This window comes from Brassica oleracea, chromosome C4, assembly GCF_000695525.1.
Source record: "Brassica oleracea var. oleracea cultivar TO1000 chromosome C4, BOL, whole genome shotgun sequence".
Taxonomy (NCBI): Eukaryota; Viridiplantae; Streptophyta; class Magnoliopsida; order Brassicales; family Brassicaceae; genus Brassica; species Brassica oleracea.
Window position 1 is genome coordinate 19,027,396 of NC_027751.1, and position 17,115 is coordinate 19,044,510.

The following is a 17,115-nucleotide window of genomic DNA, read 5'->3' on the forward strand; positions in this document are numbered from 1 at the left end:
GTTTGAGAATGATGTTTTGAGAAGTTACAAAGCATGAATACGTGAGAAATACGTTTGATAAGTTACAAACGTTTGAAAAAGCGTTAAACGTGAGAAAGCATGAATACGTGAGAAAACATGAATACGTGAGAATACGTTTGAGAATGATGTTTTGAGAAGTTACAAAGCATGAATCTACTCTTTGTAAAGAGAAACAAAGTAGGACAATATGATTTACAAAACATGAATCTATGGTTTATAAAGGAAGAAGCGGAAACGTATGGCACTTGGGCGTCACATGCTCTGCCTCCTTCTTTTTCTTTTGGTGTTTGTTTGTGTAACATGCCACTGCAAGCTTTCTTTTTCTTTTGGTGTTTGTTTCTGTCACATGCCACTGTCTTCTTTTTTTTTCTTTTGTTGTTTGTTTCTGTCACAATTCTCAAAACGTTTAGTTACAATCCTAGCCATCAGTTATAATCCTAACCATCAGTTACAATCCTAACAAGGCGCCAGTTAGTGAAAATGTATTGAGTAACTGAAACATACCATAAGCCACTGTTTGTATCTGTCTCCCACGCCAAGTCCTGCAACAGCAAAAGGCGAGTATGTATACAATATTATACATTGAAATAGCATAAGTCAATTCTATCTAGGATAAGAAAAACAGCATAAAAAAGATACCAATATTATAAATTGCAATAGCCAATATTATACATAATACAGACTCCAGAGAAACAAATACAGACTTGACCAGAAGCATTAACTGAAACTCATACATAAAATAAGAGAAGGTAAAGATCCATAAACTCAAACTAAGCAACCAACATATCATTAATGAGCTTATTTTTCAAAGCAATCTCTGGTTCAGTTAATGGCTCTGTCTTGGTAATTAGGGAGTCAAGCAATTTGTGCTTGTTAAACTTCTCTTTCAATTCAAAATCCTTTTGTTTGATCTCCCACATGTTCTGAAAGTCAACACACAGCTTCCCTTCTACTTCAGAAGTCTTACCCTTGCTCACAGCCGGTTTACTTTTGCCCTTCGCAGCTTTGACACCAGCCTGCCGTGCCATGCCTTCATCTCCTCCAAGGCTCCATGACACTGACGTTGATGACTGTGGTGATTGATCATCAAGCTTTCTTCTTTTAGAGTTCACATTACTCGTCAGACCTCCACACCATTTTTGATCATGCCTCAACTCCAACCATGCATGCTCAAGTGTGAATTTTCTCTTATGATCATTGAAGAAAATGTCATGAGCCATCTTTAAAACATCATCCTCACTCTGGCCACTCGATTTTTGTTTGGTTGCAGCATCATAGCAACCAACAAACTTGCACACGCCCTCATTAATCTCCCCCACCTCGATTTACAGGAAGTTGTGTCTCTCTTTTCGTAACCGCCAAGCTGTGGACTTGAACCAAAATAAGCAGCAATGCGTTTCCAAAACGCCATTGCTTTCTGCTCATTTCCCACGACAGGATCTTTGGACGTGTTTAACCAAGCAGAAATGAGCACCTTGTCTTCAGTTGGTGACCATTTCCGTCTTTCTTTACGGTCAGACGAGATGACTTCATCTTCATTTGCATCTTCAGGGCATCCAGTACCAAATGCACGCGCATCCGAGGCAGGGACTTGAATACTTGGTTCACGACTAACATAGGAGAAGGAGGGATTTGGTTGTTGACTGTTTAGGAGATTTTGAAAGCCATAAGGTTCACTAAATGGATCCATACCGAAAGAGAAGAAATTAAAAAAGGAGAAAGAGAGCTTCTTCTGATGAGAGAAGAGATATGAATTCCAAGGAGATGAAAGAAATGTGAATTGAGAAAGGGATAGTTGGTCGGTTTTTAAAGCAAACTTAATGAGAGTATGAGATTTGTTATGTGTAAATGCCCATCAATGTATCTACCTAATTATAAATCAACCAGAACACCTCAAAAATACATTTAATTCCAACATTCACAATGCCCATCAATGTATCTACTCCTAAAGACCATTTAATTCCAACCTAAACAATGTCTAACACTCACTAAAGGATTGTCTCTACATACCTCTGAACTTAAAGATAGATGGTTTGACGTCTATGTGTGACCTCTGTATCTTGCTGCTCCCTGCAAGACCTTTGTCTTCTTTATGTGTCTTCTCATTTACTGTCTCCCTCGCAGCTCCAACTCTGTTTCAAATCAAAACACAAGACACTTCTCACTTCAAAAATTAATACAAGAAACTTGGAACAGATAAAGACAATGAAGATTTAATCAAAACACAAGATACTTGGAACAGATTAAGACAATGAACTGATTTAATCAATCAACTTGGAACATATAAAGACAATGAAGATTTAATAAAACACACAAGAAACTTGGAACAGATTAAGACAATGAAGATTTAATCAATCAACTGTTTTGAATCAAAACCAAAGTCTACTCAAACTTCAAACTCAAGACAAAGAAGGAAAACTTTGAATCATCAAATAAAACAGAGTAAAAAATGCGATCTCGTACTCATTGTTATCGCTGTAACGGTGGTGGTACTGATGGCGCCGGCGCCGATCTCCGCCGCGAAGGTCGGAGTAACCTACTCCACTCCCGACTTCAGCTCTGGATCCGTCAAAGTTTCTCCAGAAAGAATCGTAGCAAAGATCGTTTCTATGGAGATCGAGGCGGTGAGGCTTCTCGATCCGAATCCAGAGATGATTGGCGCCTTCGCCTCCACGACGGTATCTCTATTACTCTCTGTTCCCAGTCCACTGGTTCCAATGCTGGCTTCAGATCGTTCGCATGCGCTAGAGCAAGACCTAGTTCTTCCAAGTCAGAATTGGATACTTCACGTCGACGGATCGTCAACAAACAAAGGATCAGGAGCAGGAGGCCAACTTCAGTCTCCAACAGGCGAGCTAATCAGACAGTCGTACAGTTTCGGCTTCACCGCTTCAAACAATGAAGCGGAATACGAGTCATTGATCGCAGGACTACGACTCGCTAAGGCAGTCAAAGCAAAACACTTCAGTGCATACTGCGACTCACAACTAGTTACCAGTCAGTTTAGCGGCGACTACGATGCTCGTAACGAACGAATGGACGCATACCTTAAAGTCGTTCAAACACTCGCTAGGGACTTCGAATTCTTTGAACTCAACAAAGTCCCCAGAGGAGAGAACGTGTGCGCCGACGCCCTCGCTGCCATGGGTAGCAGGCTGCGCGATCTTGGCCATCCACAAGATCGACAAGCCAAGCATCGAGCTCCCGCCTAGCGAAGTGACCGTCATAGCACCCATAACCAAAGCCATCCCCATGGACGAGGACCCCGCAACAGAACAAATTGAAGGTACCGACTGGAGGACATAATTCATCAACTATCTGGTCGACGAAAGTTTACCCCCCGAGAAATGGATTGCAAGACGGCTCAAGACAAGGAGTGCCCACTGCGTCATCTTGGATGGAGAAGTCCATCGATGGACCGCAACCAAGGTGCTTCTGAAGTGCATCAACGGCGAGGAGACGCACCTTGTCATGGCCGAAACGCATGAAGGCGCCGCGGGAAACCGCTCCGGAGGTCGAGCCCTCGCGTTAAAAGTCAAAAGCCTCGACTTTTACTGGCCAACAATGAATGCAGACTGCGAAGCTTACGCCCAGCGATGCGACCAATGCCAGTGACATGCATCGACAATCCACTCCCCAACGCAGTTGCTGCGAACGATGACTGCTCCATACCCTTTTATGCGATGGGGAATGGAAATAATCGGCCCTATGCCGAGCTCTCGACAGAAGCGTTTCGTCCTAGTTTTGACAGATTACTGCACAAAGTGGATTGAGGCTGAAGCCTTCACTAGCATAACAGAAAAAGAAGTTCAACGATTCGTGTGTAAGAACATCACCTGTCGCCACGGCCTACCTTACGAAATAGTGACTGACAACGGCTCCCAGTTCATATCGAACAAGTTCCGAGAATTCTACGAGAGATGGAGAATCCGACTCAACACAGCGAGTCCGCGATACCCGCAGAGCAACAGTCAAGCCGAGGCATCCAACAAGATCATAATCGACGGTTTGAAGAAACGCCTCGACTTAAAAAAAGGATGTTGGGCTGATAAACTCGACGGTGTTCTCTGGTCACATAGAACAACTCCTCGAGGAGCAACAAAATCAACTTCTTTCTCAATGGCATACGGAGTCGAAGCTATGGCCCCCGTCGAAGTGAACGTAACCAGTCTACGACGGTCAAGAATGCCGCAGAACATTGAACTCAACAGCGACATGCTCTTCGACGCTCTGGACGCTATAGAAGAGCGCAGCGACCAAGCCCTGCTCCGCATCCAGAATTATCAGCATCAGATCGAAAGCTACTACAACAAGAAGGTCAAGTCTCGACCTCTCGAACTGGGTGATATAGTACTGCGCAAAGTGTTCGAAAACACTAAGGAGCTGAATGCAGGCAAACTCGGAACTAACTGGGAAGGGCCTTACAAAATTGCTCAGGTTGTTAAACCAGGAGTCTACCGACTCGAGACGTCGACTGGCGAACCCGTTCCCAGAGCATGGAATTCCATGCATCTCCGAAGATACTACTCTCGAGAACATGTCTAACAGTCGAGCACCTGCAAGTCCTACTCGATCGAATCTCCGAATCAACGCCTCCAAGTGAATGACAATTCCGTCACTTTCACTCGTAAAAAATAAAAAATAAAAAATAAACAACAACAACAAGTGAATGCGCTTCCACTGCCACTTTTACTAATCCAAAAACGAACTACGAATGGCTTGTTCCTCTCCCAGAGGTACGTAGGCAGCCTTAAATGGTCCAGCTATAACAAAACAATTCCGCAACAAGTTGGAGCGCGAATTGTTTTGAACGATGCTTACGCACGAGTATGACCTTCTATCTCGGACGAACGTACTAGAACTCGTGCACACTAACGAGCATGTCCTGATCAGACACGTACTCAAGGGATCCCCGGTCGTATCACGGTCTCAGCCGATGCGTTCGAGACAACAACTTTCAATCACCTTATGATCCTTTGAAGCCAGGTTTGGCCAACCTAACATTTTTAGGATCACTTTAAGATCGAATGAGAACCGCTGTCGCTCGAAACTATAAACGATTATCTTCGAAGTCGAAAGTTATACTTTTTCGAGGACTCGAACTGACGACATAACGCGTCAAGATTCGATAAGACTGGACAATCGACTCTCCGGTTTAATTCGAAACTCTGACCGAATCGTTAAGTCAAAATCGTTAGAATCAAATGTCCGAAACACAATTCAGCGACTCGTCGAAAGGCAACTAGCACTTCCGAGTCCACGAGACTGTGTTTCACGACTAAGGCAAACTTCGTTTTTTAAAAAAAAAAGGCTTACTGAAGGTCTGAAACGAAAAACAGCCGCAAAGTAAAGAGTTCAGAAATTACATAAAAAATGCCTCAAAGGGCTAAAAAACAGAAAGCTTAAGCAAATCAACAACAACATATGAGGTTAGTCTTCGGCACGATCGGGGTCTTCCTTGACGACTCGAGCTTCGAGCTAATCTGAGGAGCCTCCAGCCTCGTCCGTTGCCGAAGCAGGCGGATCCTCAACTTCGTCGACCACTCCTTCCTCTGTTCCTTGCGGATTATCCCCGGGGACCCGCTCGTCCAATTTTTCACCACCCTCTTCTTCAGTTGAAAGTCTGAGAGTTCGAGCAGGTCAACAGGCTCCGATCCCGCCTCCTTGAGACCCAAAGGAAGAGTCGGATTCGCGTCGCTAACTCCGAGTACCGGGATCAACGACTCCTCACTCACGACGAGGTTGGCCATTGATGGGGCAGGGCCCAATACAAGTGGAGCAGTCGCATCCTCGGACCTCTCGACCCTGCTAACGACCTCGTGTCCCTGAACATACGACTCCCCGAGCTCTCTCCTGGTCGGTTCATTCGGCCATTCGATCGCATGATCTCCCTGAGAACTAGTTGGAGTTTGGAGGGAAGCCGCGGTTCCTGCATCAATCAGACCTGCGTTCGACCCGTACGGGTCGTTTGCTGCCAAAACGTCCTCGTTCAAGAAGGTGGACGGGAGATGAAGCAGAGACAAACAAAGAAGCTCTTCGGAAATCCCGCCAACTGTTAAGCGCTTAGCCTCAGCTTCGAACTCCTTCTCCTGCTCAGCAAACAGGTCGAACGTCTCTTGCGGGATATCAATCCCGCTCTCCTTAAGCGCTTCAAGACACTTCTTCGTTCCAATGGCTTGGCTCTGCAGGGATCTCGCCGTCTCGAAGTCGCCATGACGCTTCTCGAGGTCTCGAATTTTAGCAAAACGATGATTGCTTTTTACAATCATAGCCGTTTGAACGCGGACTTACTCATGCGTAACCTCGTAACTTCGAGAGTCCCTCAACCGGTTGACCTCCTTCAGATGCCTTAAAGTCTTGGCCACCCTCTTCTCCTCCAAAGCAGTTTTCTCTTTTTCCAAAGTAGCTCTCTCTCTTTCGAGCCCTCCGATCATTCGAGCCCTCTGATCTTCTCACTTGCATTTTTGAACTTGTCCTTCAGCTCCCCGAACTTCTCCATAAACTTCTCCTTCTGAGCTTTCTTCCCTGCGAGTAACCGACTCTGCTCCGCTGCTGCCTTGTCGATCGCCGCCCTGAATTCACTCGTCTTGCGATTGAGAACCGTGTCCCTCGCTCGCACGAGTCTGTCTGATTGCTTCAGTTTGGAGATGGTCTCCTTAAGGGCTGTGTCGTACAACTCAACGACGTAGTTCATGCTCCCATCGCTCTGCACAAACAAAGGGGAGGATCAGAATTAAGAATATAGAGAAGGCGAGACGAGGAGAGTAATCCTTACCAAAACCTTGGTCCTCGCTGCATCAACATATGCGTCTTTGAAGAGGAGATCTTTAACAGGAGGCATATCCTTGGCGCCACCTCGAATTTGTCGAATAAGCTCAGCACATTCCGACAGAGCGTAAGCAAGTGGAGTGTCGCCGTCATACTTGAATTCAACGCGATCGCGGAATTTGATCCGAGGTTCCTCCGAGGCTGAGCCTCCCCCGTGGTCGTCGGAGGCGCCACCGAAGGAGTCTTTGCAGCAGAAGCGGACGCATCACTCCCACAGGAAGACTTCTTCCTCTTCTCTAGCGGGATGTTCGGGGAACCGCTCGACTCAACGACAGCTCGAGTCGCAGCATCACGAGAAGAGCCCTCATGAACAACAGGTTCGTGGCCCTCAGCGTCCCCGATAAGTTCCGACTGCCCCTCAGTAGACTTCTTCCTCTTTTTCTTCTCCTTCTTCTTCTTCTTCTTCCTCGGAGGTTCATCAGACCCAGTCCTCGCTTGGGCGTCGATTGAAGCAGAAGAATCGGGAGCAGACCTTTTCTTCTTATTACCGTCTGTCACAGATGGCTCGGCAGTCTCTCCTTCAAAAGACTGCATGAGGTCCTCCCTCGAGGATTCGATATTGATTGGTCCCGAGGAAACAGCAGGAGGGGGAGGCTCTGAAGGAGTCGTCTCACCAGGAGTCGCCTTACTAGGAGTCGTCTCACCAGGAGTCGTCTCACTAAGAGTCGTCTCACCAGGAGTCGTCTTACTAGGAGTCGTCTCACCGGGAGTCGCAGAAGACGTATTTTTCCCTTCGCTCAGCTTCTTCTTGATTAGTGCGCTCAAGTCCGAAAGTTATTTCATCTCCCTAGCTGCGTTGATCACCTTTTGCTCGGCACGATTGAATATCGAAAAGCGCCGCTTGTTTCCGGTAATCAAAGGTGGTAAATCGGATCTCCAGTCCCCAGCAAGAGGTCGACGAGTCTGATCCGGATAAAGGCCTAGAGTGAACAGACGCGAGCCAGGAAAAATATGTAATCACGAAAAGAAAACTTACTCTTCGGAATCCTACCGGTGGCTCCTCGAATCCCCTCGACGGTGATGTCTTTCCAACTTACTTGAACACGCGACATGACGGCCCGAGCGTTAGCAATGAACTCTTCTGGATAGGAGGCCGAATCTGGGTGATCAACTGTAATCAACCAAGGACTCGTCAGTCAGAAAATAAAAGAAAGAAACAGTCGATAAGCTAACAACAGTGCTCTATCGAGCTTATGATTCCATTAAAATCGAAAGGAATCGTCGGGCGGCTCCTCTAAGGCAATACCATCAAATTTGACGTAAAAATAGAAGCCCTGCCAATTGGCCGTCCTGCTAGGGTGGTCAACAATCACATTGTAGTTGGGCCTCATCTGAATCGAGAACAATCCGTCCCCCATAGATTTAACGTAGGTCAGCTCTTCAAGAGTCCGCACTCTCATTAAGATATCGATCTCCGCCGCTTTCACCATCAACGCTACCGAAATACGGAACGCGCCATTCAAGAACTGGCTCATCGCTGCGTCACGACGTCTCGTATAAGATGTGATGAGTCGAGGAATCAGAAACCAGAGCTTGGTCTCGCTCTGAAAGTATGACTCGTAGACACACTGAAACCCCAACAGAGGGGACCACGGCCTCTGAGACCTCGTTGGGATTACGAAAGTCACTCCGACTCCTCTGCACTCTCTCAGCAAAGCTTTCACGCTGCTAGGAGTCAAACGAGTCTCCTCGACGTTCTCCCACGTTTGTCCTTCCACGACAAGAGAACGCATCTGTTCCGGCGCCAAAGCTGGGAGATCCTCGAAGATTCCTTCGGGGTGATAACAGCATGGAACGAAGTCAGGGAGAGAAGCCTCTCCTTCACTTGCCCCACCCTGACCGTCTCTCGCAATCAATGAAGCAGCCTCTCTCTCCTCGCGGAGTTGACGTGCCGACTCAGCAACGAGGACTCGCTGAGGCGTATCCATGTTCTCCGTATCCATCATGGCTTCACGATGAATCATCTCGAAGTCAGAGGGAGAGTTTAACTCGACGTCACTAGCAGGACTCGATTCGGTCGCTCTCGCCACAGCCTTCCCTTTCTGTGCCCTGGAAAGCCTACCGCTACCGCCCGACGACATTCTCAAAGGACTAAGACTACAACGTTAGAGAGAGAAGCGGAAAGCAAGAGAGAAAAAGTACCTGAACCGGATGAAGAGTGGAGAAAATGAGATGCGAGGGGGGTATTTATAAGGGAAGGAGCGCATCACACCCCGAGGCGTCATCATTAGGCCTAGATGGGCCTAGATCGGCCCATTTAGGCGCGTGAAGCTCACCACGACTCGCGACGTTTCGACTTCTCGAGGAAAACCAAGACCGGTTTGAATCGAGACCAACAGTCGAAATCAAAACCGGAAGAAACCGCCGGTCCAAATCGAATCGGTCAAATCACGGAGTGAGAATAAACGAGCTGCTCACACAGTCGAGGAATCAAGTGAGATCATAAACCTGGAACGATTGTCTTGCAAACCCTACTTCCAAATTCGCTGAGTCGGCTACGCTACTCACCAGCGAACTGGGGGGACTTACTGTTGGGTATGGGCTTAGCCCCTCCCTAAAGGCCCACAAGACAATTATCCAGACACATGATCACAACAAAGAAAGTCGGCTCGTCAACTTGCGAGCCGGTGGTCGACTCGGCTTTAGACTGCTTTTGATCGGTGAAACGACCAACCGAAAGTCGTCGGCTCGATGACTCGAGTCAGCGGCCCGACACCTCGGCCCAACCACTCGAGGAGGCCTGTAAGGACAGAGCACCTTAGGTTAACGAGCATGTTTCTATAAAAGGAGGAGAAAAGGCAACAAGGAGGGGATCCGCAAACTATTACACTCACTTTCGGCTAGATTTAGGGTTTCTTATCTTACTTCTCGCCGACTTGTACGGTCCGACGAACCAGCTTTCGCCGGACTAATTCCTTTGGTCTCTCCCCGTTTTGTAACACTGTTTCGACTCATTGATCTAATAAAACACGTCTTTGTCTTGACCCACCGACGAGAACTCGTCCTTTCTCTTTACTAGTTTATCGACAGTATCGGTTCAAACAGCCATCATGCACGGCTCTCTTATCAAATTGCCATGGCCGGCCCAAGAGAATGTGGCATGCGTCCATAGGAAGAACGTTGCAAACGACCTCGTCCTCATATCGGCCAATGGTAATATGGACAGTGACTTGCTCTTTCACATACTGTTCTCCAGCCTCGTTTAGCCATTCCAACCTGAAAGGATGAGAGAGAGGCCGAGTTGCAAGTCCTAGTTTCCTGATAAGAGTGTCACTAGCAACATTAGTACAACTCCCACCATCAATAATCAAAGAACAAACCTTTTCAGAAACTAAACTACGAGAATGAAAGAGATTCTCCCTTTTTTCTTTTTCATTGGTTTTGGGCTGGACACTCAGAGATCTTCTTGTTACAAGTAGAGGACCATGAGCTGGATAGTCGAAGTAAGCCTCCTCATCATAGATCGGATCGGACTCATCATCAAAGGCTGGATCGGAACCATCGACTAAGCGGCCGTCCGTCTCATCGAAGATAGACTCGATCATGCCTTTCCTAGCAACAAGTAGTGGCCCTTGATGCGGATATCCAAAGGACTCGTCCTCATCATCAAAGATTGGTCCAAGATCCTCCTTGTCCTCCTGTTCATCCTCAGATTCAACTTCTCCATTTACCATGAGAATCATCACTCGTTGGTTGGGACAATTTTTTTGCAAAATGTCCTAGACCTTGACATTTGAAACACCTAATGTCTCTTGCTCGGCCAGAAGTATCAACTGCCTTTCCTTTGTCATCACGAGCAGGGACATCAGTTTTAAAAGCATTATGTGTTGTGGAAGAAGACTTACCTTTGTCTTGGTAGCTTGGCTTAGGAGAAAAAGCCGGTTTAGAAGAGTAGGCCGGTTTAGAGGTAATGGCAGGCTTTGAGAAACTCTTCCTCTTAACTTGTTGTTCGATCAAGATGGCCTTGTGTAGCATCTGTTCCACACTATCATACTCTTGAAGCTCCATACGGTCTTGGATGTCTCGGTTAAGCCCAGAGAGGAACCTAGCCATAGTGGCGTCCATGGGCTCGTCTACATCGGCCTTGATCATCAAAGTTTCCATCTCCTGGTGGTAGTCTTCCATGGACTTAGTGCCTTGAAGCAAGCGTCTGAGTTTCTGATGGAGGTCTCGGTGATAATGAGCAGGAACAAATCGTCTCCTCATCAGCATGGAAAACTCATCCCATGTCTCAATCGGTCTCTCACCTGTTCTCCTCCTGTGGGTCACAACTTGATCATACCAATTAATAGCATAGCCAGAGAATTCAGTAACAGCTAGTCTAACTTTCTTAAGTTCAGAAAAGTTTTGACAATTAAAGACATGTTCAATTTTTCTTTCCCATTCAAGAAAAACATTAGGATCATTTTTACCCTCAAAAGATGGGATTTTTAGTTTCAATCCACTTAATCTATCATTAGTACGTTCATTTCTAGCAAAAGGATTGACATCACCTGGATCTCGGGTTCTAGGACCTCTTCTTGGACGGTAGGCTGATCTGGCCTCGTCCTCTTGATCATCCTCCTCTTGGATCTCATCGTCAGACCCAGTGTTCCTACGCGGACGGTCTCTTCTTGCTCCGGCTATAGAAGGAGCTTGGCTGGCCTGAATCTCATCAAGCCTCTGGTGGATCTGATCTAAACCTGCGTTCAACATGTTACACATAGAATCATTCAAGGCACGCATTTGAAGGTTAGACAATCCAGCAACTGAGTTTGGGACGGTTCCGTTCATCATCACTACTCATGGTTCCTGAAATTTCTTAAACACAAAACGTTAGATAAAAATCCTCAAACTCTCAAGTGTTTGATCCTCACCCACTCACGTGTTTATCTCAGAATTTGGATGGTCACACAAACAAGTTTCCACTCAAGGTTCTAAGAAGAACAGATCTAAGAATCCCAATGGACAAATCGAAGCGAACACAAAGGGAATTTTCTCAAGATAGAAAGATAACAGATTTTGGTTTTGGGAATCCGTTTTAACCACTTCAAAGGGTGGATTTCTCCTCAGCCAGCAGGCTTTCTCTTCCACCACCAATCCCCCAAATGAAATCTTTTCGAATTCCTTTTTTTGTTATAGATCGATCTTTCTTTTTTTTTTTTTTTATATATGTAAAGGATGGTAATGAGGGGCCCGGATTCAAGATAGATAGAAGAAGAAGTGTTTATGATTTAGAAATAGAAGATGAGAAAGATGAATGATTTAGAAGATACCAAACAAGCGGCTCTGATACCACTTGAAGGACCCTAAGATCAGCTCACTCTAATAGATCAGATTTGGATATGAACTCCAGATGGAGAACTATATGGATTGAAGGGTCTCACGAAGGATGCGGATTGGCCTTCGATATTCCCAACTTCAGATGGTGCTTGATATGACTCACAAGTCCACCAAAAGAAGAATCTCGAACCGTTGCTTGATATGGCTCACAAGACCAACGATTTAGAGAGGTGTTTGCTTGGATATGACTCACCAAGAAACAAGACAAGTTCTAGACAAAGAACAAAGAGTTTAACTCAAAAGGTTTATGCAAAAATCGATTAATTATTCCCAATGAAGAGTTTACATACTTATAGAGTTTTGTAGATCTAGGCATTAAATAGAAAAGTAGATCTAGATCAAGATCTAGTCAATACACGGAAATAAAGAGAGAAAACTAGTCAAACTGACCGTTTGGCTTCTGTCCAGATGCATCTGAACCGGCTAAGTCCAAAGCGGTAAGGATCAGCACATAGGCGGGACGATCAGCAAGGGCTGCGGGACGTTCTGATCGGACAAGTTGCGTTCCAACAAAGCCAAAGTCTTCTGATAGCTTAAGGATCCTTGCCTTAGAAAAATATCCAAAGGAAAAGTCCATGTTCGGATCGAACAAGGTAGAAAGATCATCAGCACGGTCGTCGGTACATGCGGTACGAGCCAATCGAGCCAAAAGAGAGAAGCCATGGTCTGAATCGGAATTGGCTCGAGCTAAATTGGTTCTGACTTGACCATCAGTCTTGGCTTGTCGAGTTGGCTGGGAGAGACGGGCTTCAGTTCGGCCAGTTCGAGCATCTGGTCGAGTATCTGGACGAAGCTCCAATCCAGACATTCGCGGGTCGAGCCGATACACAGCCCGGTCAATCTGTCTGATCTGATCGGTAGGATGAACCTCAACTGGGACGTCTGGAACGTTCTGATCGGTCTGGTCCATGGACTTGGGCACATCATTACTCTTCTCCCTCACCGGCTGCCAATGGACCAGCGAGATCATCCAATAGTCAAAGTGATAAGGCTGCATCCTGAAAACCTCTTCAATATCCTCCTCTGGATCAAAATCGAATTGGAACCTCCCAAGTCCAAGATCAGCTCCGACAATCCTCTCCTCCATTTTCCAAATTTTTGGCAGCATGATGATCAAGGCTTTCACATCTTGCTTCTTGGGGTTCATACATCTGCCAATCAATGTTTTGGCATACACCTTGATAAGCTCGGAATTATCAAAATGAGGCACTGAACCCCTCAATGGTTTGCAAACCATCCCCGCACCTTTCCTCTCCAAAAGTTGACCTTGAGACATTATGCTTAAACACCTAACGAAAACAGCAGAGAATAAAACTTTAAGGGTATTGTGATATGATTGAATAAATCTGATACCGATATTAGATAGTATAAATACATAACCATATTGTAACAAAATTTACCAATTTAATCATAACAAACTTTCATCTTCTTCTTCTTTGCTTTATCAGTGGAGCTTGATCTCTAGATCTAATAAGCGATGACTGCAAAAGGTTTCTCGCGTGGTTCTCTTCTGGCTAATTTCTGGTTTGATCCGCATGATAATTGCTTTCTGTTTCCCTTACTCTGTTCTCTATCAGCTTCCTTTGATTTTTCTCCCTTTTCTTTTCTAATGTTATTGTACTGATGCTTCTAGCTTTCTGTAATCGGTTAATTTATTAATTGAAAACCGTTTAACAAAAAAATAAGTAAAATAAAATGCCCACGATCACAAACTCATACGTTATGGGTGTCGCATGTGCATTACGGGCACGAAATAGGAATATATCGTCTAGTTTTGTGACAAAATATCACATCCCTCACCAAGCCGGGGCTTGACCCCATACACGTGAAACAATCGTATGGGGCCCATGATTCATAAAAAAAATGAGGTATATTTTTTTTATTGTTGTTACTTAAATGGATCAATGTGTACTGTACACAAGTTAAAAAAAAGTGAGGAGACATCTTTTATATACAAACACAATTAAATCCTACATATCTTTTTATGTTATTTAATATGAATAGATTAAAAAGAACATAACTAATAAACATAACTGATTAAGAATAATTATCTTTCAGACTAAATTATTCTTTTTTTACAGGCAATTGTGTTCGCTCTTTTCCTACTAACTCCTAGTACGAGTTACAAGACCAAAATACCAAAAAGAGTTATCAAAATATATAGATGGTCTAATGTTTACAATCTCGGTTTCAGATGCTCCAACCAAAAGAAACTTCTCAATACTGCAATTGTAAAAATATTACTTGCGATTAACTATATTACAAAACATATTTAATGGTTTGGCTATGTTATCAACTAAGAAAAATATTATCAGAAAACCTTGATTATAAAAGTTTGATTGATAATTTTCAGAAAACAAATTATAGAGTGTTATTTTACAAAAAATATCAAATTTTAATAGTTTTGAAGTTGTTGTAAACTTTTTTATTATAAATTAATTTTTTATCAAGAAATTTTTTTATATATAGTTAAGGGTCTCGGTTTTGTATGTTGTATTGGACCTTCAATATCTCAGGACCGACCATGTCCCTCACCTAGCTAGACCTTTACATGACTATTTTGTTAATTTTTGTCTTCATTATTGTTATTCAGCTAATTCACCCCTGCTTAATTGTCTTTTTATTTTTATTTTTATTGGGTATTGGATTTTTATCTTCTCTAGAATTTGAGATTTTAAACCAGGGTTCAGTTTTGTATTTGATGGGTTTCATTTTACGTATACAAAATCACTAATTATTCAATAGAAAAATGAATAATAAGGTTATCATTATCAAGATTTGTCAGTCTCTCCCGGTTCGCAAGTGACACTAGAGGTTTAAAATTATGATTGGAAATGCTATTAGAACTCTCTACTCTTTACTAACACTAGGGGCTTGCGCGGGGATGTTGACAAATGCTTGGGTTGCTATAGTTTTAAAATAAAACTTTCATTTATTGTTGATGAAGGTAAAACCATATTTACCAATGTTGAGTTGTTCTAGTGGTAAAGGGGTTACAATTGTAACTATCGCCACCCGGGTTCAATTCACGGTGGGAATGACTATTTACAATGTTTGGGTTCCCGGCAAAGAGGTGAAACCATCTTTTTTAACCGGGGCTTCTAGCTCTAGTGGTAAAAGGCTTACAGCTGTGAGTACTGCCACCTGGGTTCGAATCCCGACCACTGGGGAATTAACATTTCGGCATCGCTAGGGACAGAGAACCGACACGTGGCAACACGTGACTAGTTTGGATCACTTCTGTGGAGCCAGGATACCTCTGTATAATTCAAAAAAAAGAAGGTAAAACCATATGACTTGTGTTGTGGTGGATAAGTACAAGCGTAGTTTGAAATGTGAGGTGGAGAGGGGTCTGAGTGATTGAATGTGTAGAATGTCTAAGTTTGTATATATTTAAATCGAGTTTACCGAAACTGCATTTGAAGAGAGCAGCCAAGGCAACGTATATCAAATTTATCTACCTGAGTCATTAGATCTATATAAGTGTCACTACAAGAAAACAGCGGTATTCTGACGGACATTCCGACGGAAAATGAAATCCTCGGAATATACCGAGGAATTTCCGAGGAAATTCCGAGGAAACACAAAATTGGGGTTCCTCGGAATTTTCTCGGAATATACCGACGGAATTCCGAGGAAACCTCAGTCCGTCGGAATATTCCGAGGAAATTCCGAGGAACAATGTGTTCCTCGGAAAAAACCGATGAATTCCGAGGAAATATTATAGCCGTTGGAGAGCCGTTGGGGGATTTTACAAAATTCCGAGGAAATTCCGACGAACTAGCCTTTTCCGTCGGAATTCCGTCGAAATTTCCTCGGTATGTCGGCAGGATTTAATCTATATAAACAAGCACTCCTCTTCCTCTTCATTCACTCCATATCTTCATCCTCCCTCTTACTCTATTTACACACGAATTTGATTCATAAAAAATATGTCTTCTTCAAATTATTTCCGTTCTTGGATCGATCGACCTCATTTGGATCCCATCAATCTTGTAGCAGATGATAAAGCTGAATGACCATCTCTGCAACCTTCGTACAATGGTTGCTTTCCAGCATCCAACATATCATAAAATCTCCTAGCTTCTGCATTGGGTAAATCTTCCCCTCTAAAATGACCATTTACCATCTGCTCAGTACCTACACCATAATCTACATCCGTTCTAATTGGTTCTTCTAATCTAACCGCTGGCTGAGGTTCGCTAGTACTACCATGTTCATAATCAGTTTCCCCATGATGATACCAAATTTTGTAACTTCGTGTAAACCCACTCAAATATAGATGAGTCCAAACATCCCACTCTTTAATAACCTTTCTATTTTTACAATTAGAGCAAGGACATCTTAACATACCTGTTTTTGCTTCCGGTTGTCGGTGAACTAACCCCATGAATTCGGTTATACCTCGTTGGTATTCTTCCGTAAGCAATCTCGTGTTCGGATCCAAATGAGGTCATCGATCCAAGAACGAAAATAATTTGAAGAAGACATATTTTTTATGAATCAAATTCGTGTGTAAAGAGAGTAAGAGGGAGCATGAAGATATGGAGTGAATGAAGAGGAAGAGGAGTGCTTGTATATATAGATTAAATCCTGCCGACATACCGAGGAAATTCCGACGGAATTCCGACGCCAACGGCTAGTTCGTCGGAATTTCCTCAGAATTTTGTAAAATCCCCCAACGGCTCTCCAACGGCTATAATATTTCCTCAGAATTCATCGGTTTTTTCCGAGGAAAATATATTTCCTCGGAATTTCCTCGGAATATACCGACGGAATTCCGAGGAAACCTCAGTCCGTCAGAATATTCCGAGGAAATTCCGAGGAAAACTCTGTTCCTCGGAAAAAACCGATGAATTCCGAGGAAATATTATAGCCGTTGGAGAGCCGTTGGGGGATTTTACAAAATTCCGAGGAAATTCCGACGAACTAGCCGTTGGCGTC

The 17,115-nt window shown here is 44.1% G+C and overlaps 3 protein-coding genes across 3 annotated transcripts; all 3 read right to left on the reverse strand.

Moving 5' to 3' along the window:
* Positions 1-791: 791 nt before the first annotated feature.
* Positions 792-1,241, reverse strand: LOC106338308 (glutathione S-transferase T2-like). The gene has a single exon (XM_013777322.1). The coding sequence runs from the start codon at positions 1,239-1,241 to the stop codon at positions 792-794; it is 450 nt and encodes a 149-aa protein (XP_013632776.1).
* An 8,628-nt stretch (positions 1,242-9,869) lies between these two features.
* On the reverse strand, positions 9,870-11,625 carry LOC106338309. Its single transcript, XM_013777323.1, has 2 exons — positions 10,695-11,625; positions 9,870-10,507 (listed from the first exon to the last, which is right to left on the reverse strand). Exons 1-2 carry the CDS (start codon positions 11,623-11,625, stop codon positions 9,870-9,872), a joined length of 1,569 nt encoding a protein of 522 aa, XP_013632777.1.
* Positions 11,626-12,547: 922 nt separating this feature from the next.
* On the reverse strand, positions 12,548-13,837 carry LOC106338310. The gene is made up of 2 exons (XM_013777324.1): positions 13,572-13,837; positions 12,548-13,460 (listed from the first exon to the last, which is right to left on the reverse strand). The coding sequence occupies exon 2, from the start codon at positions 13,445-13,447 to the stop codon at positions 12,548-12,550; it is 900 nt and encodes a 299-aa protein (XP_013632778.1). The 5' UTR covers positions 13,448-13,460; positions 13,572-13,837.
* Positions 13,838-17,115: the final 3,278 nt, after the last annotated feature.